The 21937-nt window shown below is 46.9% G+C and overlaps 1 protein-coding gene across 3 annotated transcripts in view; it reads right to left on the bottom strand.

Moving 5' to 3' along the window:
• The window catches only part of LOC119464405 (bromodomain-containing protein 7-like), a 100766-nt gene that overhangs the window by 5932 nt on the left and 72897 nt on the right, over positions 1–21937 (bottom strand). Inside the window, exons 16-17 of one of the 3 annotated variants that reach the window (XM_037725374.2) lie at positions 11464–11567; positions 5175–5244 (exon numbers count right to left, since the gene is read on the bottom strand). In XM_037725374.2, coding sequence (XP_037581302.1) covers positions 5176–5244; positions 11464–11567 — 173 coding nt within the window. In that variant the 3' untranslated portion in view covers position 5175. Of the gene's footprint in view, positions 1–5174; positions 5245–11227; positions 11568–21937 lie in introns of those variants that run through there. The other 2 variants (XM_037725365.2, XM_037725358.2) reach the window with 2 other exon arrangements.

Here is a 21937-nt window from a genome sequence, read left to right as displayed (position 1 = left end):
GGAATACGGCGTGCATTCGGAGAGCAGGTGGGAGGGGGACTTGTGAGGAGAAATGTACCATGTGACTAAAGCAATCGACGTCCCACCATTCTCTGCAGGAGAGCGGCAAAACACGCCTGATCATCTTGTAATCTGTCGGGCTTAACGCTGTCACCGTTTACGGCCACGTACTACATACTTTTGTGCAGCGCCGACGCATTCCTCAACGTTTCCGCCTGCGAAGATCATCTCAAGTTGAGCTCTAGCAGCTTTCGCTGCTGTCACCGTCGAGCGTCTCAAGCACTTCAGCAAGGCGAAGACGCTTTGCTGCCGCTGTCCCCCGCGCATCCGACGAGAAGCAAGGCGGACTAGAAATGCCAGGATCTGTCGCTAAATCGCTGCGAAGCTCGCTCGTATCGCCGACGTCAAAATCAGCGGTGTCAAAACACAAACCACGCTAGGCTACCGCCATTGCCGCCGCGCGCGCCGGCTGAAGCAAAATAAAAAGAAATGAGGAGGATATGACGGCTTAAGCCACGTGATTTCCTCCGTACTCCGCTTTTCAAGCGAGAGCAGTCCGGACTGCTCCCAGCTGCTCTCGGCGCCGCGAAACTGCTCTTGTTCTACCACTGGATGACGGCGCTCCCACTCCTGTTCGACCACTGAAACACGTCGCCTCTGGAACGAGCACTTTCAGCGTGCTTTTGAGTGCTCCTGTTCTCCCAATAGAATTCGCCATAAGAGCTGCGGCCTCCCGCACCTACCATCGTTTTTTTTTTTTTTTTTTTTTTTTTTTTTTTTTCCTCCTAGTTCGCGGCCACAATCCGCCCGGCGGTGTGAAATGTTGGTCGATCCACTCACTTCTTTTGAATTACCCATTACAGGCACTATTGACATCACTATCCAGAGTTTAAAGGGTGCGCCGAATAAAAAGCTGAGTAACGCACGCGCGTGGCAGTTACGTACGACTAACTTGTATCGTAGAAATCAGCTTAAACGTCTTTCAAAAATGGTGTCCATGCGCTACAATCTTATCAGGCAGTGTGGCTCATCACATGTGATCTGGAAAGACTAATGTTCAGAAAACCATTTGTAAAGAAATACCAGGCGTTTCTTTTTATGCAGAACACTCTCTTTAAAAAGAACACAGTGCACTGCAGCATCATAGTGGTTTAGTGATACAACGTGGCCAAGCAGCACTCAATAACCAACGTGACGACGCTCAATAACCGCGGCACACTTGCTACCAACAGTTCAATGTCAAGTCCGCAGTCACACGTTTCAGTAAAAACCTAACGCGAGTGTGTGAAACGGTACGTAGGAGCCAATTACAGGAATCAAATCGGACGAAACCATGTCGCCAAGACATACTGCAGTCCTCGTAATTAAGACTATGTATGCTTATCAGGCGAATTTTAGTGCCTTTTTATTGCAATTCTAAATGTTAATGCCAAAGACCGATTATGTGTTCCAATTAATCGGATAATATCCATAAAAACTGAGTGACCCCGACATCAGAGAATCAAGACCTGGCCGTCCCGTAATTCGAACGCCGAGAGTACGAAGTGACAAAGGCTGTCGCTCTATTTCCCACGATACGTGTACAGTTATCGGGGGCGAGCTTGCGAACTGCTGGAGCCGCGAAGAATCAAAACCACCTCGCGGCATCGGCACGCAACCGATAGTTGAGATGTACAGCTAGGCTAAACATCGGTGCATTCTGCCATTGGAATTCGCCTTTTAATATCAATCATATCCCTTAGACTGTCTTTCCTTTTCTTTTTGTTGTTTCTAATTTTTAACTATCATGGTCCATCAGCTTTCGTCCCCAATAAGAGCGAGACGGGAATGCTATAGTCGCTCGAGCGAAAAGATTGCCGAAGCAACTCTGCATCGACTTGGAGAAAAATGTTTCGCAGCGATTATCAAAGTTTCATTAGAAGTTGTTGGCGCTGCAAGCAAAAGCTTACACGACGAACATGTAGTGCGTGCTTCACGACTTATTTAAAACTTCTAATCCAAATTCTAAGCGGTCCTACGTTTTTACTGAACGAACTGGCAGTTATACGCGTTGGCCCACAGACTCTGCTTCAATTGTTACATGAGGAGGGCCAGCACGGTTTCATTTATACACCCATATACGCCGCAGGACAAACCATTCGAGTTAAAAAAAGCAAAAAAAAAAAAAAAAACAAACAAAACATATACTTTCGAACTAAGGCATTTAATCCATGCTATCGCTACATTTACACGTTGTGCTATTTCTATATACCGCTATCGCTGCAACAATAGCAACAAATACAGAAATCACACTTCTCCGTGCTTGCCGCTTCGCTAAAAGAAAAAAAAAAAAAAAAACGAAAGTCGGTTGCTTCAAATTCCACTGACAAATCAGAGCCGCTTGCTAGGGCGGAGGGGCAGCCACTGCGCAGTTATGCGGCGAGCAGCATTCTGGCTGCAGCCGCATTCTGGTCACGCGGTCGTCGCGGCCCCACCCTGCGTCATGGAGCGCTGTAACCGCTTAACTCTCGCGCGGTCAGTCACAGCTTCCGCCACAAAACATTTGGGCGCAACCGTTGTGCTGCTGTATGCGGATACAGCACGCCGGAATAACGCAACAACCGCCACCACCATCACCACGTACGCTACGCAGTCATCACGCCCGTTCAGCAGGAAACTTCTCACTGTCCTTACGAGTTCTAATAATACAAATGATGTTCCGCTGCCTCTGAGTTTGCTTCGCACCAACGGTATCAAGCACACGACGACAGCGAGCGAAAAGCCTCTTTTCCCACACCAAAAGCAATATAAACCGCTAATGCGATCTATGTTACATCGCAAGTGCGCCGTGCAAACGCCCTTCACAAACGTGCCGTTAAGGCAGGCAAATACATGCAGATGATTGCTGAACCTTAAGATGTTATTAGAAGTTTTGAATTAAAAACGAAAAAAAAAATAGAGTAAATGTTACAATGTGATGCTGTGCACTTTTAAGTTCATCGCTTGTCATTTCATATGCAAGCAACATACGCTATCGTGGAAAACACTAAGCAGGAAGTGCACAAGTGACAGACGAAAATGAAAAAAAAAAAAAAAAATTGATTGAGTTCAGCGAATAGTGCCAATGATCTGAAACTACGCCATGTACTCTGAACTTCACGTTTCCTGCAACATGACATCAACTATATAGTTTCCCGATAAACCGAACCCGGCAAAGCAGAACTTCCAGATATGGCGAACAATGCCAAAATACTTCGTCGGTTCTACATGGAACCATATGTAAAAAAAAAATAGTAATAAAGATAAAGGTTACCACGATTCTGCTTACTTTTCGGCTCACACTAACTTTTGCGGCGACTGTCAACACCGGTGAGCCTACCGCATGGCAACTCGAAATCGGTCGCAACAGGACCTCTCAGAGAATGAATGAATTCTAGCAGGACTTTCATTTGGGCGAGTTGGTCCATAGCTATAGTTGGGGGAATGCAGCTCAAAGAAGACAGGGACAACGAAAACACGGAACACTGCACAAGCGCTGAATTCTGGGGTTTTACGCGCCAAAACCACGATTTGATTATCGTGGCTTTGATAGTGGGCAACTCCGGATTAATTTTAACCACCAGGGGATCTTTAACGTACCCTCAATGCGCAGGACACGTTCTTGCGTTTTGCCCCCATCTAAATGCGGCCGCCGCAGCCAGGATTTGATCCCGTGACCTCATGCTTAGCAGCGCAATAGCTTAGTCACTAAGCCACCGCGGCGGGTGGCCTCTTAAAGAGACCATGTAGTCGAATACGATGCGATAAGTGCTCATAACAAAATAAAAGTTTAAAAAGGACACTTGACGTCCAGAGGGCTGTGATATTATTTATAACCGCCATGCTACAGGAGCAAAGGACGAGATGACAGACCGAAAATGAGAGAGAGGTCAGCACCTGAAAATTCAAGTGCACTATCATTTCTATTCACATGCTTACAAATGTCACTGTTGATGACGAAGTATAGACTTGCAGCCTGTAGCCCCCCGCAATGGAAACGTTCATAGAAGTTCTTGGGGCACCTTCGGAAGCTAAATATATGACGATTGCTCCGGGAAAGAACACAAATGACGCGATCCAAACGATGCGGCTATACGTGAATTCTTTATGAAAATTTCTCCAGCAGCATGACGACATTCAACGGTTCCTGAGCAGCCCGAGACAGACGCGAGCTTTCGTCTTGGCACGCCCAACCAAAGCAGTCGAAGATCACAGAATGGCCCAAGGAGAGAAGTTTGCGACTACGTTACTTTGTGTCAATGTAACGCCCATTTGGACAATTAATACCGTCCTGTGATGCACGATTATCTTGTCAAGTTGCACTTCGGATATATCCAATATCTCCATTCCTGTCTATTAATTGCGCTATGGCCAGGGCACATGGTTGCCTTGAAAAACATTACTGCATAGCACTCTGGGGTTGCACATACAAAACCAATTTGTCACCCCTGTTTACCCTTCAAAAGAGAGCCCTTCGCATTATAGAACCCCACAACACACAAATTAGGAGTGAAGATTTATTTCAAATTCTGAACATGCTCAGTGTTTGCGACTCGACATAACTAAAATATCGCTTCCCGCATGCATCGAATAGTTAACAGAAAGCTTACCTCAACTACAGTCTCACTTCGCCTCTCACTGTCGAAAGTGGTCGCGTTATCGTTTTTGGTCGCCTAAGGTAACTACTGATTATTTTGATCGCACTACGTAAGAGTTTATAGGCGCCTAAGTTTGGAGCAGCCTTGATAATAAGCAAACGCTACTACAAACATTGCGTCCATTCCTGAAAAAATTAAAGCTTTCAATTCACAATGAGTAACGCATGCATGCGCATAACCTTATGTTTTTCCTAAAAAATGGTGTTTATGATGTAAAAAGCATTTTGTTAAAAAGTATTTTGCGTATAAAATTTTCGCTGCTTACTGTACCTTCTTATTCTGGCTGCTTTTAAAAAATTATATTTACGCTGTAGAAATAGCAGCCGCCGTAAAAGTGCTTTTCCTTAATAACAATCCGTATAGACCCTTTAACAAACTTGTTGGGCCTCGAGAGAGTTTACTTTACAATTGTACAACTGACTATGTTAAGTAAACTTACAAACTTTGAAGAAGAAGTAGTCATCGAAATTTTGAACCATATACGCAACTAGCACTCACCTCAGCAACCATCTTGTCCATTTTCATGACCCGGAAAGACTCCAGGATGCTTTGAAATGCTTATGTCCTCCTGCCGTGCGTGCAATATTCCAACGGAAGGAATAAAAAAAAATTAATAAAAAGGAGCAATAGAGAATCACGTCAGCATGTATGGCACACGCATGTCCAAGGCTAATGGTACGCTAACAAAGCCACTTTATCAGGTGTCGATATGTAGGAAAAAAGTATGCACCGGTATGTTATCTGTATATGCGGGGGACGTTGAACCAAGCTGGGCAACTTCTGCAGGCGCTACGCATATCTCGCGTAATCCGTAGTGCGCGCCACTGACGGCGAGCCACAACGCATGTCACTCGTCCTCGGGCCACCGAGAAGTGCACCAGTGCATGCACCGCAGTACAATCTACATTTCTTACACAGATGCGAACTGGCGTCACCGACGCCGCTTCACCTAGCACGCTATTGTTTCGGATGCAAGGCAACGCACAAGACTACAAGCATGGTGCCTAGAGACATCACATTTCACCATAATTGCATTGGAACCAATTATATTGAAAATGGCTCATTCCCGCACTCTTATAAAGTGAGCTAAGCCAATAAACGTGCACGGTTGTAAGAATAATTTGTCCTCTGAGCAAAAACGGTAGTTGACTGCAAATGTAGTGTGACCCTTTTTTTTTTCTTTCCTTTTTTTTCAGTTAGTCTTGTGCTACCAAAGAAAGAAAATTGCCACTGTCATTGTTTCATAGAACTACCAACAGCACGACACTTCTTTCTGTAGCTTAAGTTACATGACACATCGGACGCGACTTTCAGACGCACCGTATAGACCTACCCGTATACCGAGTGTCCCAGCTATCATGCACCAATATTTAAAAAATATGCAAATTCTACGTAGCTGGACAGAACCAAGGTAATGTTGTTTGCCGTCGTTTGGAGATACTCAGATTATTTTTTGCATTCCGCCTAATTACATAATTAGTCTTAATTAATCAACTTCTCAAATATTATGGTTAGATGAAAAGTGCCAATGCGAAAATTGTAGAGCAGCATGAAAAACTCCCGACACAGCTTTCTGTGGCTCAATACGTGCTACATAAAAGTGTTTTTCCGCGGCGCGAGAGAAGCCCGCGAATACACGCAAAGTGCCTCAAGCGGCCAGTCGCGCGGTGATTTTGCGTGTATTCTCGGGCTTCTTTCGTGCTTGGAAAACACTTTTATGTAGCACGTATTGATCAACAGAAAGCTGTGTCGGGAGTTTTTCATGTTGATATACAATTTTCGCATTGGCACTTTTCATCTAACCATAATATTTGAGAAGTTGATTAATTAATTAAGACTAATTCGACGACGACGACGAATTCGACTAATCCGACGACGTCCCGTTTGCAGCCGCACACCAAAATTAATCCTTCAATTGCAGGAAAAGGTTAAAGAAGGCCCATGGCACAGGAGGGAATCCTGGCTCTAGCGCGGGAAATCGGTGTAGCGCCGTCCACCATGAAGCTGGCTTGTAAATGAAGACCTCCGCTATCAGTCCTACAGAGGGCGCACAGGTAAACTGCTGACAGAAAAGGTCTCAAGGTCAAGGCAACCGCCTGACAAATAGAGAGAGAGAGAGAGAAAAAAAGAAAAACTCAACAAAGTGAGACATCCTGTTGAACCCTGAACAATTTGATTCATTTCTGATGAAAAAAAGTAAAAGGCTAACTTTTGTCAGAACCAGGTACACAACTCCCAGAACAGATGGCTTGTCTCTCCAATCCATCAGGTGTTCCCCGTGTCATGATGACCAAATTTTCCCAAAGTGTGATGATGTTTGGATGTCTCTTCGGTGAGGGTGATGTGATGCCTCCACGTGTCTTTCCACAAGGACTCAGGATCAATTCGATGGAGTATGTGGAGCTGTTGGGCACTTTTGTAAGCTTTGGCTGAAGAGAGTGGAAGCCGGACTGCCCTGCGTGTGGCAGCAAGACTCAGCTCCCGGCTATACCACTGGGAAAACTCAAGAGTGCCTGCTTGAGAATTTTTACGATTTCACCGGTCCCAACGTCCGGACCCCTAACTCCGCTAATTGTAATCCTATGGGTTGCTATGTGTGGGGCGTGGTTGAGCACATAACGAACCGCACTGCCAGAAATACCAAGACCCAGCTGTTCGGCAAGATTCAGGCGGCCTTTGCGGATTTCCTTCGGGACACCGTGAAGACCGCTTGTGCCAGATTCCGGAGCCACCTTGATGAAGTTGTAGATGCTGAGGGTGGCTTTGAGTGATTTCAGTTTCTAATTTTTCCACCTATATGGCCTTTTCTTACGTGTCCAAAAAAAAAATCGTTTTGCTGAAATTGACTCTTATCGTTTTTCACCTACAAGTATCAAATTGTCAAATATATCCCGTATGTATGTATGCATGCATGTACACGGTATATGTATATGTTTACGTATATACACGGTATATATGTTTCCGTAGCGGCCTCCAGTGTAGAAGCGGACCAGGAGCGGCCCTCTCCTTCAAGTGTGCTCGAGGGTGAGGGGAGTCGCCGCCGCGGAGATACCGTGCTACCTCGACGAAAGACAACACAAACTTTATGAAACTGTACTAACGAAGAGAGTTCCGCTTTCAAAACTGATGGAAAGTTTTCGTTTACCACAACGCGCTGTGCCATAATTTCTTCAAATAACTGACCCATCGATCTCCTACATTATTCTGAGATATATAGTATATTGGAACGGTATCTCCCAGAAATATAGCACCGAAAGAATTTTCCAAAAAGATCTAGTACGAGCGAAGATAGTACGAGGGCAATATTTACTTTTCCGATTCCCCATCAACGTCCACCATCCCAAAGAAGCGGGACAGCGCCGGTGGCGGTGCCCAGCATACGGCGTTCCGGCGAGAGGCCGCAGTACGCCAGAGTAGCGCGCGTCGTCTGGGAGTTTTGTCGGCGGTTGCTGCTGTGAATCGCGCCCACGCATCACCCACGCGCTGGCTCTCGCGATCTCCAGATAAGCGAGGCAGTCGCGCCGCACCTCGCTCCGTTTGCAACGTGCCGCATGAGACATTGTCCACGCCAGCCAATACCGCGAAATGAAAACACGTACTGAGCTGCGTTCAAATTTCGCATTAGGGAGTATCGTAATCGTCGGTCAATTTATTTTCCGTACCATCTAACGTCGTGCCGTTAACTGGCGAGGTTTTAACGCGATAGCGTTAAGGGCCCCGTGTCGCAGAAAATCCGGCGTCGGCGTCCGCGGCCGAGAAAATAATCCCGAGCCACCCCGACCACGCAGGCCCACCGCGTGGCGCACAGTTGTTAGTGAACTAATTGAATTTCTCAAAGTAAAATTCGTCAGAAAAATCGTAAAGTACGACTTAACCGCAACCTGCAGAAATGATAGCGTCGGACTGTAATTTGAATGTACGAGTAAACATAATTCTGTTACGAGGAAACTAAAACACAAACCCCTTTTCCAGCATTTCTACCATACAACAGCGGCGCGCCCGGGTATATTACTTTCAAAAACACCATCCAGATGGCGCTCGCCTCCTCGGCAGGTGGAATTACAATAGGTGTGGAATTACAATAGGTACAAAGTGGTGAGAGGGATTTGGAAAGGGGTGATGGTCCCTAGTTTGACTTTCGGCAATGCGGTCCTGTGCATGATATCAGAGGTTCGAGCAAGGTTGGAAGTTAAGCAGCGAGGGGTAGGTAGGCTTGCTTTTGGAGCACACGGAAATACACCAAATCAGGGGGTACAGGGTGACATGGGATGGAAGTCATTCGAGGGCAGGGAAGCTAGCAGCAAGATAGAATTTGAGGAGCGATTGAGAGAAATGGCAGAAAAGCGGTGGGCAAGGAGAGTTTTCAGTTATTTGTACATGAGGAATGTTGACACAAAATGGAGGAAGCTGACCAGAAAATTGTCAATCAAATATTTGGACGGTAAGAGGGGTGCAAACCAGGAAACAGCGGTTAAGAAAAAGGTTAGAGAAACAGAGAGGGGTCTATGGAAAACAGGGATGCAGACGAAATCAGCACTGGGAACATACAGAACTTTCAAGCCAGAAATTGCAAAAGAAAATATCTATGATAATTCTAGGGGAAGCTGTGTTGTTTTAAGCCAGGACGGGAGTATTGCGGACTAAGATGTACCGAGTCAAGTACACGTTGTGCAGTGCGTGTGGAGAGGAAGAGGAAACGGCTGAACACCTCATACTTTTCTGTAAAGGGCTTAATCCTACAGTACAAAGCAACGGCGCTGATTTTTTCAAAGCATTGGGGTTTAGGGACAATGCAGGCAAAATAGCGAGTAGAAATAACCAAACGGAGGTTATCTGATTGGTGGCTAAAATCAAGGCAGGGGTGAAATTTCGCCCCACAAAGTGCAAAATATATTAATAGTCACGGCTATGTGGCGTATGCCACCGCCCCATTTAAAGGGTTCAGCCTCATTCATTCCTTCCATCCATCCGGTCTAACTAGGACTTATCCTGCCTAATGCGTTTTGGACACGCGCGCGCCTCGTGGCAACAGCAACCAATAAAATAATTAAAAAGTCCTAGGGCCTTCACGTTTTGATGCAAGACGGCTTATATTGCCCCTGTAAAAATGTCTTCCCCGCAATGCATTTGTGTTTGAAAGTGAAGCCGACTTGAAGGGGATCGGTGCAAACTTGGTCTTTGTTTACTGGCTTTCCCACGTTGTGTGTTGCAGTGAAGCACACTCAAAGAAAAATGCGATGCTAACGGTGCCCTATAACACTATCGCGTTCCACTCTTAAAAGTGACGCTTAAGCGTCCTCCAATTTTTTGCCTGGGACTTCTAGCGAATTTGATCGGCGACCGGATCCTTTGAATGCTTTTTCTACACCTCTTTCATTGCGATAGCAATTATATGGACACTCCAGGTGCATTTCTGCCGTCGGCGTAGCCGTCAGGTCCCGTATAATGTCCACGGGCGATAAAATCGAGTGAAATCGTGCGAGGGTGATCCGGCGATCGCGGCTCGATCTCGCGCACGCAAGGGCACGAAGCGGGAAGGAAGCGCGCGCGCAACGCTCCGGAGGGAGGGGGGGATTACTCCGCGCTGACCACGCGCGCCCACCCGAGCGGCTTATCTTGAAAAACATCTGCGGCGGAGTCACGGTCCTCCCTGCGCTGTGTTTTCGCGGCTTAGTTCGCGTTGATGCGAACGGCGGGACGAAGGTCAAGTGGCTCGCTGCTGCTGCTGCTGCCGCGCTTACTACAGCGTTTTGACAGCGCGTTTCGCGGTCATCGAGTGAGATGCGTTCATGTTTGCTTGTGCGCGCGTGACGCCATGCTTGTTAATTTAGTTTGTATGCCTATGTTTACAAGTTTATACCGCCGACAAAACTACTATCTTTACTTCGTGTAGCTGTCCACTAGTTTGCTATCGCAATCGATGCTTCGCCTTTCGGGCGAAACTGCAACTTTTTTTTTTTTTTTTCGAAGCATCAACGCCAAAACGCGGCGCCACACCTTTCTACCCGCTATTCAACGTAGCCCGTGCGAAGTGTCATGCTTTCCGTCGTGCGCGAGCTTGCTTCGAGACGACCGATTAGTACCGCTCTGCACCTTTGGTGGCGGCACTTGTTCCGTTCAACTCTGCAACGCACGAGACTCATGCTAAGCTCGAGGTCGCGGTTTTGATCCTGGCCGCATTTTGGTGGGGGCGAAATGCAAGAACGCTCGTGAACTTAGATTTCGGTGCACGTTAAAGAACCCCAGGTGGCCAGAATTAATCCAGAGTCCCCCACTACGGCGTACCTCATAATGTACCCTTTGGCGCTTTGGTGTGCTGGAGACGCATATATAATACGAAATAATGACAGGTTGTTACTAGTAAAAAAAAAAATGTAAAATTAAAGAAATATAATCACTCCCAGCCACCAACTTGTGACGCTGACGCTAAGTTCAGCGCTACCGCACCATGATTAAGTGTTCATTTATACAGTGAGCACAAATCGCCATTAGTACTCTTTCTCACCATGAATAGCTAGCTGGTGAGCAAACAATCAAGGGCACTGCACTTTTAATTTCTGTCTGTGAAAAAGCTGGATTCTTAAAATTGAGCATGCGTTAGAATCTGATGAATACAATACATGAAAGGGTAACTTTTAAGCATATTGTATAAACAACATACCATGTGCATAACACTGAACTCGTTAGCATCAATCAAGAAGAATTTGCCTGAAAATTGGCTCGTGCTGCAGTTGCAAAATACTAGCAGGCTTGCTAACACGCATGGCAGCCAACAAACCTTGCGTACCAACACCGGTGAGCTGTCATCGTCACTTGCGGCAAATGTAAAGTCCATTAAATGCTGTGGGTAGGGCCCTACTTGCAGAAACACAATACGGTTCAACATGCAATCTGTAATGTATAGAAGTTTGATGATAAAAAGTTGCATTTCACAGTACCCAAATGAAAGGAAAACACTACTAGCTATTTCACGAGATTCTTTCGTGCATCACTACCCTTTCCACAAATGTGAGACAACAAACATGACGCAGAACAAACTTTGGACACTGACCTGTGATATTTATTTACAAAATAGGTTTTGACAAACTGTAGAAAAAAGTCCTTCTTACAGGTCTATGAAACATGCTGACATAGCATAAAAATGAGCAATGAACAAAAAATACATGCATCAACACGCAGCAAAACATGAGGAAGCTTTGGACAAATAGCATCTACTTTCATGCTGTACTCTTTATAATCAGACCACGTGCAGGTGTCTGTGTGGCCTGTAGAAAGAGGCCACAAATAAAGCTCTACACACCAGCTGAAGCAGCAGCATTTGTTGCAAATGTGTTCATCAAATAATGTAAGCCACAAAATCAGTGGGCATTTCCATGCCAAATGCATTGATTTAATGTTTGCTTTATACTAAACAATTACCCAAGTTAACAACTTCCTCATTCTAGCTTGAAAAAGATCTGCAAAGCCAGAAACATTTTCTCAAGAGATCCGAAACAGGCCTTACATATGTACTTGAAGCAAATGTAAACCCAGAACAAAAAATCAGCGCTCATAAAATTTTCTATTTTAACCATGTTGTCTATATGCATGAATTATACATGGCACTCGCCATTAAAAGAAAAAAAATCGGGGTAGCTTGCACTAGTGGCGCAAGGCTAAACGACACAGCGGAGCCGATCGGTTCCTAGCTGGTCCTGGCTATACGAAGTGATGCTAAGTTATACGAAGTGTACGAGGTCTGTTAGAGAAGTATCCGACCTTATTATTATTTTTTTTTGCGAACACCTGGTGGATATGAACAAGCGCGCTTGCATCAGCCGACCTTGAACCTTCGTGCGCATGCGTGAATTTTTTCCCGCCTGCCGATAGCGTCAGTCGCTAGGACGCAGCGTTTGAGTGAGGTAGTGCGCAGTCTCTCGTCGGTTTTTTTATTGCAAGGAAAATGACGGAGCGACTGGAGCAGCGCTACAGCATCAAATTTTGCCAGAAACTGGGCGAGGGCCAAGTGGAAACCATTCGGAAGATTCAGACGGCTTTCGGTGACGATGCTATGAGCAGCACACAGATTAAGGAGTGGTACAACCGGTTTAAAGACGGCCGCACATCAGTGGAGAGCAAGCCACACTCAAGTCGGCCATCAACATGCCGAAATGACCAGGTCATTGCCGAAGTGAACGCTGTGGTGATGCGGGACCGTCGTGTGACTATCCGAGAAATTGCGGAAGAGGTGGGCATCATCACTTTTTCTGCACATTCCATTATGACCGAAGATTTGGCCATGAAGAGAGTTGCGGCGAAATTCGTGCCAAAGCTGCTCACGGAGCAAAAGCAACTTCGTGTTGAAGTCTCACAGGACATGCTGGATTCCACAAACAGTGCCCCCGACTTCATGAACACCATAATCACTGGTGACGAGTCTTGGGTGTACGGGTACGACCCGGAAACCAAATCCCAGTCCTCACAGTGGAAGCATTCCACGCCACCAAGACCAAAGAAGGCCCGCCAAGTGCGCAGCAACGTCAAAGTGATGCTGACTGCTTTCTTTGACTCCCGTGGTGTGGTACACCACGAGTACGCACCACAGGGTCAAACAATCACCAAAGAGTACTGTACTACAGGGATGTCCTCTGTCGCCTACGTGATGCTGTTCGGCACAAGAGACCGGAGTTGTGGTCAACAGGAAATTGGCGCACTCATCACAACAATGCTCCTGCGCATTTCTCACACTTGATTCAGACTTTTTTTGGCGAAAAACCAGACTCCTGTAGTTCAACAGGCTCCTTACTCTCCCGATATGGCCCCCTGCGACTTCTGGCTGTTTCCCAAAATCAAGAGGCCATTGAAAGGAGCGCGATTTCAGACAAGGGAGGACATTATGGCTGCAATGACAGCTGAGCAAAACTCCATTCCGAAAGAGGGCCTTCTCGGAATGCTTCCAACAATGGCAGCACCGCTGGGAGAAGTCTGTGAAGTCCCAAGGAGACTACTTTGAGGGTGATTAGGTTTCCAACACTCCAGTTATGCCAGTTTTTTTTCTTTGGCCAAAGGTCACATACTTTTCTAACAGACCTCGTATAAGCATTTCATCGTGGTCTGTGGCATCGGGTAACGTCTCGTGAAGCACTTGCAGTTCGAGAACACGTAGGGGAAGTGGGGTGAAAGCTATGCACAGTGTACGGCCGGCGTGCAGCAGATGACACGCCGAGATGGCGTCACGGCGCATGCGCAGTAGCCCGCAGCTGGTGGGAGCTTGGCTGAGCCGCCGCCAGAGGTGCCTGCTGCAGTCACGGACACCACGAGCGTTTGGCGCTAATGCGGGGAAACGGAGAAGCGCGGATGGTTTTGGCAGCACCTCTGCACATTGCCTCGTTGGTGCTGCTACAATTAGTTTCTCTTTCTCTCCCGAGCATTGCGCGTGACGCTCCGCGAGGTAGTTGCTAGGCAACGCAGTGGCAGGCGGCACACACTAGGGCCAGCTTAAACGGCTCCGCTGTTAAAAAAATTAAAAGAAAGAGGGGGGGGGGGGGGGGGTGGAGACGCACGAAGAAGGTCAAATTCAACAGCTAGTGCATTTGGCATGGAATGACCCCAACATAAATGGCCTACAAGCAGCAATGCTACCAAGTAAAGTAACTGGAGAAGCAATGTTATTGCTATTGTTCCTTAACAGTGGTATCTGGATAAAGCAGAACTTGCTCACAATGAACTTGAGTCAGCAAGAGCAATGGCATTATGAAGAACAATACTAAATGAAGTAACCTCGTGCTCTGCGACAGAACTGAAAAAGTTCCTGGTCTTATCATTTCATGGACATTTCTATCCAAAATAGGTTAAATTATACTGAGCTGATGCGCGAGCGATTCCACAAGCTTCTACCTTCAACCATTACGAGCATTAGTTTGTGCAGAAGGATCTGAGCCTAGTTTAAAAAACATTGGCAACTACATACAAGCCAAGTCATGCCCCCTGGAGACTGCTCAGAAACATTGCCTTTGCTGCTAAGAAGCTTTTAAAGAAAAGACATCACAGCCACAGCTAGTTCATATTTCTTGGCTCAAGACTAGGCTGTCACATGCCAAGTTACTACTGCCCGGACGGCACAAAATTACCAGGAGCAGGCTAAGCTTGCATATGTCATTATTATGTAGACGGTAAAAACCTTTGGAGTTTACACAAACATGTACCATAAAAAAATAATCTTTGTCCAAAGTTTCCTGAATGTATGCAGTAAGATGACAATTATATGAATGACAATGCTTCAATTGGCACACATGTTCACAGACGTACATGACAAAACTAGAACATACAAATCTTCACAGTGATTTTTCCTGTGGCAGTTGTATGGAAGACAGCTGCAAGAACATGAGCTCACTACTGTACATTCTGCTTGTGTATAGCAGACCACCAAAATGCTCTTGCAACTCTTCTATAACAGCACAGCACTAGTCAGTTTTTAAAAAAAACTTCGTCAGGCAGATAGAAATTACAATTTAAGAATCGCACATGCGTTCGCACAACGTGCGTGACAGAAGCAACCCCTGACAAATCAATAGTATATAAACTTAATTTTGTTATGTCTCTATATGTACATTTTATGTACAATCATATATATGTATACTTAATGAATGCGCTGTAAAAATACAGCATTACTTTTGAAAAAGAGCCAGGATCTCCCACTTCCACATAAGCACTAACAGAAGACTGATGAGGGACCTATTAGTGGCTGTAGGACCAACAATTGATCCATGTTGGTGCATACAGACCTTATGCAAAAGTGCTGCCATGTATCGGCAGCGCAGTGAACAAAAACCTTAGATACCATACTGAAGGATCACAGTCGCAGCGAATGCATGAGCCCACTGTGGCAAGTGCAATTTACTGGTGTTTTTATAATTGTTCTATTTATCAGCATAAAAACATGCGAACGTACGTACTATACATACCATAGTACCAGGAAGGACAAAATTTGCAGTAGTAGTGACAAAATGTTTGTCTAAATTTTCCTGCTTCATTAGCTAGCTGCTGACTCCATAATTGCAGCATGAGATCTCAAGTCCTCAAATGCACAACAAATCATGAATTATACCAACTTTTAATGTGACAAATTCAAAAGGCACTCAGTGTGGAGTGTGGCTTCTTGGCATAACGTGCTTCCTTGGTTAAATTACATTCCACTGCAAAGCCCCCTCTCCTGGTTAGGGAATTGCAAGCAGACAAGTGTGGTGCATAGATCGTGCACCAATGATTGTATCTGCAAAGTATGAAACTGCAGCATGGTGCAAAAAACAGCTGAAATTTCAAACCTGCACACCCTCCCTCTTGATGGAGCCCCACTGCCAGCTGGAGAATCGAGGCCACATGCATGAGCGCCTCTACGGCAGATGCACTGCCTGCAATGGCACCAATTTTGGCACATGACTTCGGTACATTGCTCAATGGAGCAGGTGCAAAACCACCACTAAAAGTGTGCTGCACATAAAAAAAAAGGAAAAAAAAAAAGAGAGGGGACTTGAGGGCATCTGACATGGTCCCTTGTCTCTAGTATGGCAGAAGGCAAGGAAGGAATGTCACTATGTTGGCAGTGAAGCTTTCCTCCTGTCAGCATGGTGGTGCAACATCTAAAATTTCTCCAATGTCCTCCAATAATTGGCCAATTTGCAAAATTCTTGTGGTGGAACACTACCCAGACAACGCTTTACGAATTCCTGCGTATAACCAAAATTAAAAATTTAATTCTCAGATTTTATGAGCCAAAACCACAACATGATCACAACAGGATTAATATTGACCTCCTGGGGTTCTTTAACGTGCACCTAATGCATGGTATATGGCCGTTTCTGCCTATCGCTCTCCATCGAAATGTGGCCACCGTGGCCAGGATTTGTTCCCGTTTCTTTGAGCTTAGCACCACAACGACAAAGCCACTATGCCACCATGGCGGGTATAATCAAAATTTCTGATGGTAACTGGTGAGGGGCGGTATAAAGGGTCCCTCACCAGGCCCAGTGGGATATTTTCATTATACACGAGTTGTAAAGGGCCATGCAGAAAACGTACCAAAATAATTTTAAAAAATGGTTTAGTAATAGCAGAGACACAGGTTAATGAAATGTTGAGAGGCCAATGTGAGGAGGCAAGCCACCCTTTCTAAAGTAGAGGCTCTCTCCCGCTGCCTTGACTGGCACCTGCAATCGACATTCCTATCTTACTTTCTTCCATGTTAGAGCCGAAGGCCCACATGATATTAATGTGACGACCACCGCCTCCTCCTCCTTTCTTGCTGCACAGATAATTTCCAAATGCGGTTTTGCGTGCTCTACATTTCCTAGGAATTCCCGAGTTGTCCATGCTGCTGCTAGCTGTCCGTGTGCTGCAGTCGGTATGCCTATGACACCGAAATGGCGTTTATGTGACAAAGTCTCTGCTTGTCACCAGAGTGACTCGTCCAAAAAGGACAAGAAGGCGCTTGTTTGAATTTTTAACTGTTTTCATGGCGCACTTATGCCATATTACTTTGCAGAAGTAATTGTCACCATGTGATCTACACACTGCACTTTTCTGTTTGCAATGTCCAAACCAACAATAACATCATGCGAATAAAAGCAACTGGGCAAGCACACTTTTGACTCCTTTGGAGTTATAAGGAAAGACACGCGATGCGCCCTTGCTTCTTTTGGGTCGAGCGTTTCCCAATAAATATACTTTGTAATGCGAAGCACTGGTTTAGATTTAAATAAGTGCAGGGTTGACGCACAGGTTGTGCTGCTGCAGCTTGCTAGTCTGTCAGCATCCGTTCAACATGACAGATTTGCCCTTGGCTGCTGATAAATGGCAAGTTTTGCATAAGGACTTGTCCCTGATTTCATTAACGCATATGCCCCTAAAGGTACAAGTGACCACAATCTGCTACTCACAAACAGATACCATCTACAATACCTGCACACAATGCAGTAGAACAGCAAACATTTCTTCACATGAAGTACTGCATGTGCTACTGAGCAGCAATCTTAAGTTGTATGGGGAACCTGCAACTAAGGTTTTCACAACTCAACTCTATGATGCCAGTTTTGCAGCACTTTTCACAATGCCTGTGCAACACTTCCTATACCCTTTGACAGCATTAGCTGTTAAGAGATCATCCACACATTTGTATCCATTCAGTGTTATGTGCACACAAAGGCAGTTAAAAAAAATCCACAAAGGCACTACACAAGAAAGTAAAAAGAGATAGCAGGTTCAAACTTAGCAGACAATGTGTAGAGCAGGTGCAGATACTGAAGAGCTCCTTAAAAGTATGTCTGGTAAAATACTGAGGTCCATAATAAACATTACAAGGAACCTTGAATGTGTGAGTGGGTACATATGGGTTAACATAATTTTCAGTGACGTCCCACTCTGGGCATCACTGGATATTATGTTTGTAAGTGTATTTAGAAACAATCCAGTGATGGAAGTGCTGCTCCAATTGCTCCAAACTTCTCCAAAATAGAAATGCTGCTACATGTTGCTCCAAATTGTCATTTTTCTTAGTAACTTCTCCGAAATGGCTCTGGGAAATTCGATCCCACGCTGATAACCAACTGTTGCTGCGGCAACTGCAATATGTGACTGATTGCTTTGACATTGTGATGCTCAGCTTTATCGGCTTTGATCTCATTTCTGCCACAAGAACTGGCATTTTAAATATAAAGCTCATTTAGCTGTATTTTTGAACTTGACATGCAGACTATCTTGGTGAATTGTGAAAGGGCCTGAGATTACTTCGATCTCATACCAATTATCAACTGCTACTTTGGAAACGGTTATATGATTGTGGTTACATTTATAATGTGGTACTCAGCTTTACCGGTTTGATCTCATTTCTGCCACAAGTACTGGTATTTTAAGTATATAGCTCGTTTTACTGTGCGTTCGATAACCATCCATCTTCTCAATTGTTTTTTTCTTGCAATTTGCATTGATATTTACGAGACGCTTCGGTGATGCTTTTAACTCCATGAGTCGTGCGGCATATTTTGCCACCCGCTCCAAAAACACGTATGGCTGCTCCAAAGTGGCATTTTTCCTGCTCCAAAAAAAGTAAAATGTCGCTTCCATCACTGACAATTTTCACAGGCAAGACAGCAAAGGTTTACAGTGAGATGCTTACTTTAGAGGAGTAGTGTCACAAGAATATTGCATTTTGCTTCATTTGCTTATAATATAGCTGCGAACTCAACAATCCCAATATGGGCCTAAATTTCTAGAATGTGGTCAGTTCAAGATGCATGCCAAGTGGAACCTGGTAGCATGGCATAGAGTAATTAGAATACAGCGCTGCAGAGGACAGACACACAACATAAACACGAGCACAGATGAAGTGCTTCTATAAAACAGTTGATACAAGCGCTTCATCATCTATGTGTTTATATTGTGTGTCTGTCTGAACTCTGGCCAGTGCAACCCAACACAAGCCTTAATCAAAGCATAGTTTGTGTTGAGCAGAACTCGAGATACACCATGGAAATCGGTGGCAGCGGTTATACAGTTCTTTAAATTGCTGACATGTGCATCAGTCAGCCCCATGAAGTTGTCGAAAGCTGCAGCATGACCATGTTGACAAAAGCTACGTCTTCCATTCTTTCCTGCATCACTCTGCACTACAGATGATAAGTCTGGTCTGACAGAGAACAGAGCATAACTGTAGTCCATTACAGTTGGTCATCTCAAAGTGGAGTGCACCCTTTCAACTTCTTTCCCAAACTATCTCTTTCAGTGCCTAACACACTCATCTTTCAGCAAGACACTCACAATGTGAACTATGGCCACTGCACCATGCTGACTGACCTACATGCAAGTCAATTGCGATTCACGTGACCGCCATCTTCAATTTCCGTTATGTAATGAGGAAATCTGCCCTACATGCCCAAAGCTTTCCTCCATATGGTGCATGATTTGAACTGGTCACATTAAAAGTAACAATTAATGATCTGTTCCACTTTTGAGGAACTGAGGCCCTAAACTGGGATGTTGAAATCAGCAGCTAGGTGCTTGTATAGACCTGCTGAAAATTTTCTGCACTTCACAAGGAAGGCAAGAAAAAGTGGGGCTTGGACAGTTGAAATAATGAGGCAATGCAGTCACAAAGCTACCACCAATCAAATGCTCTTAGGTGTAAAAACTCAAGGACTTCTACTTGGTAGCAATGTAAAAGTGCCTTTACAATATGGAAAGCATTTTAGTGCAGGCAGACATGGTCAAGAGGAAAATGCAGACACCACGGTACGATATGGTGTTGTAGGAGGACGTGACGGCGGCCGTGCGAGCCATGCCGTCCTCCCTACTCAGAAGGCGAAGGCAGCTAGCCGAGTGGCGGCTGCGAAGACCAGCGTGGCTGGCTTCTGGAATGACACTGCGCATGCCGAGCTTGCGCCCCGAGTACGCGCTGCGCTTCTTTATTTTTCACTTCGACAGCCGGCGCCAAGGCACTGGATGAGAGCGCCGACCAAAGCGCTCCGCGCTGCGGCGTTGGTGGGCACTACAGGGCCCCCCGCCAAGACAGAACGGCGATAAATTAAGTGCCAGGAGCAAGCTTCAAAAGAGTCTGGGGTCAGTCCAAGTAGCGAGTCCATTGGAAACGAAGGGGACTAGCCAAGTCCCTCCGGTGGACGAGGCTGCGAGTAGCGGTGTGGACGCATGGCACACAGCATGCCGGCATGGAGAGCGAGGAGGTAGACGCCTATGCAGCAGTTCATGTAGGCCAGGCGAAACGAACGGGGACCGGGCGCTGTCATGCACCAGCTGCAAGCTCGATCGTCACACGCTCGCAGATGCGTTAGCTATGATGGATGCAGCTTGTGCACGTGCTTGTCCGGTCTTGCCCGACCCGCGGTAGATGTCGCAAGGTGCAAGCCTCTGCGCGCGACACCGCCCGAGTCGTGTGAACAGAGTCCGGCACGCGCCTGCCAGAGCCTGGGTGTTGTCGCAGTCAACGGCGTTGGAGTCGAGTGGCGCTCCAGACGGTGAGGACGTTGTCATCGGGCAACGCTCAATGATTGCACCGGCGCAGGCTGACGAAAATCTGGTAGAGCCAGGGTAGCAGCTGCCAGGTCATGTTGCTTGGCGAGCGCCAACGTGGCCCTGACGCGAAGGACAGGATCAGGTGGTGGGCGCGAGACACCATCAAGACTCGCGTCGCGGGATGGTGGTGGCAGTCCATCTGACGTATCCTCGTCGCGCGCCGATTGTGCACAGCCTTCAACCTGCGACTTGTCAGAGTAGTCGCTAGAAAGGCCCAGTGGCAAGTTGACCGAAGGAGAGGACGGGGAGCGCTGGGCAGAGCAGAAGGTCGCTGCTGCTGCTGTGTCGCTCTCGCTGGCGGGTAGATTCCGCGGTGTAGCGACAGCTGACATGGTCAGAGGCAGTGGAGTCGGCACGGGGCAAGGCTCGTGCGCCGACTCTGAGGCTCGCTCAGCCGGCAGCGTGGACCAATCCGATGAAGTGTAGGTAGGAGGTCGTTGGTGCCAGACCCGATGGCATGCGGCACGGGAACTGGCGTAGGGTCAGTGATGGCACCACTGTCGCGTGTCATCGTTGGAGGCGAGCAAGGTGATGACGTGGCCGGTATCGCGGTCGTGTCGATACCCTTGGTGACGCCATGATGCGCGTACTCGCACGAAAGAGGCCCCTGGAGAGAGCCGGAGGCCGGGGACTGTGCGGTAGCGCATCGGGGGGTCGCCGAGACAGTATCGGGGCAGTTTGAGGAAGGAAGGCTTGCCTGACGGTGGCTTACGGGCACAGGACGAGATGCGGGTAGCGCTGAGCCTGGCGGTGGGCTAGCAGGCAGCGATTCACGCACCGTGCGGTCAGCCACTGGAAGAGGGTGGTAGGCAGCGCCGTAATAGGTCAGAACGGACTGCCGCAGCTCGTCGTAGGGGCGCGGGCCAGGCGATGGAACGCCGAGGCGGAGTAGCAGGACGTGCAATAGCACCTCGTACTTGAACTCCTGGAGCCAGATGGTATTCAGCTCCAGAGCAGCCTTGAATTGGGCGAACCAGACGCCAACGCAGCGGGACGAGAACGGCGGCAGTGGCGGGTCAAAATGTGGCTCCGGCCAGGTGGCCATGGCAGCGTGTCGCTCGGTGGAAGGCGCGCTCTCCCGGGTCACCAATGTAGGAGAACGTGACGGCGGCCGTGCCGTCCTCCCTACTCAGAAGGCGAAGGCGGCTAGCTGAGCGGTGGCTACGAAGACCAGCGTGGCTGGCTTCTGGAACGACACTGCG

This window comes from Dermacentor silvarum, chromosome 1, assembly GCF_013339745.2.
Source record: "Dermacentor silvarum isolate Dsil-2018 chromosome 1, BIME_Dsil_1.4, whole genome shotgun sequence".
NCBI lineage: Eukaryota > Metazoa > Arthropoda > Arachnida > Ixodida > Ixodidae > Dermacentor > Dermacentor silvarum.
This window is presented reverse-complemented; position numbering and strand designations above follow the sequence as displayed.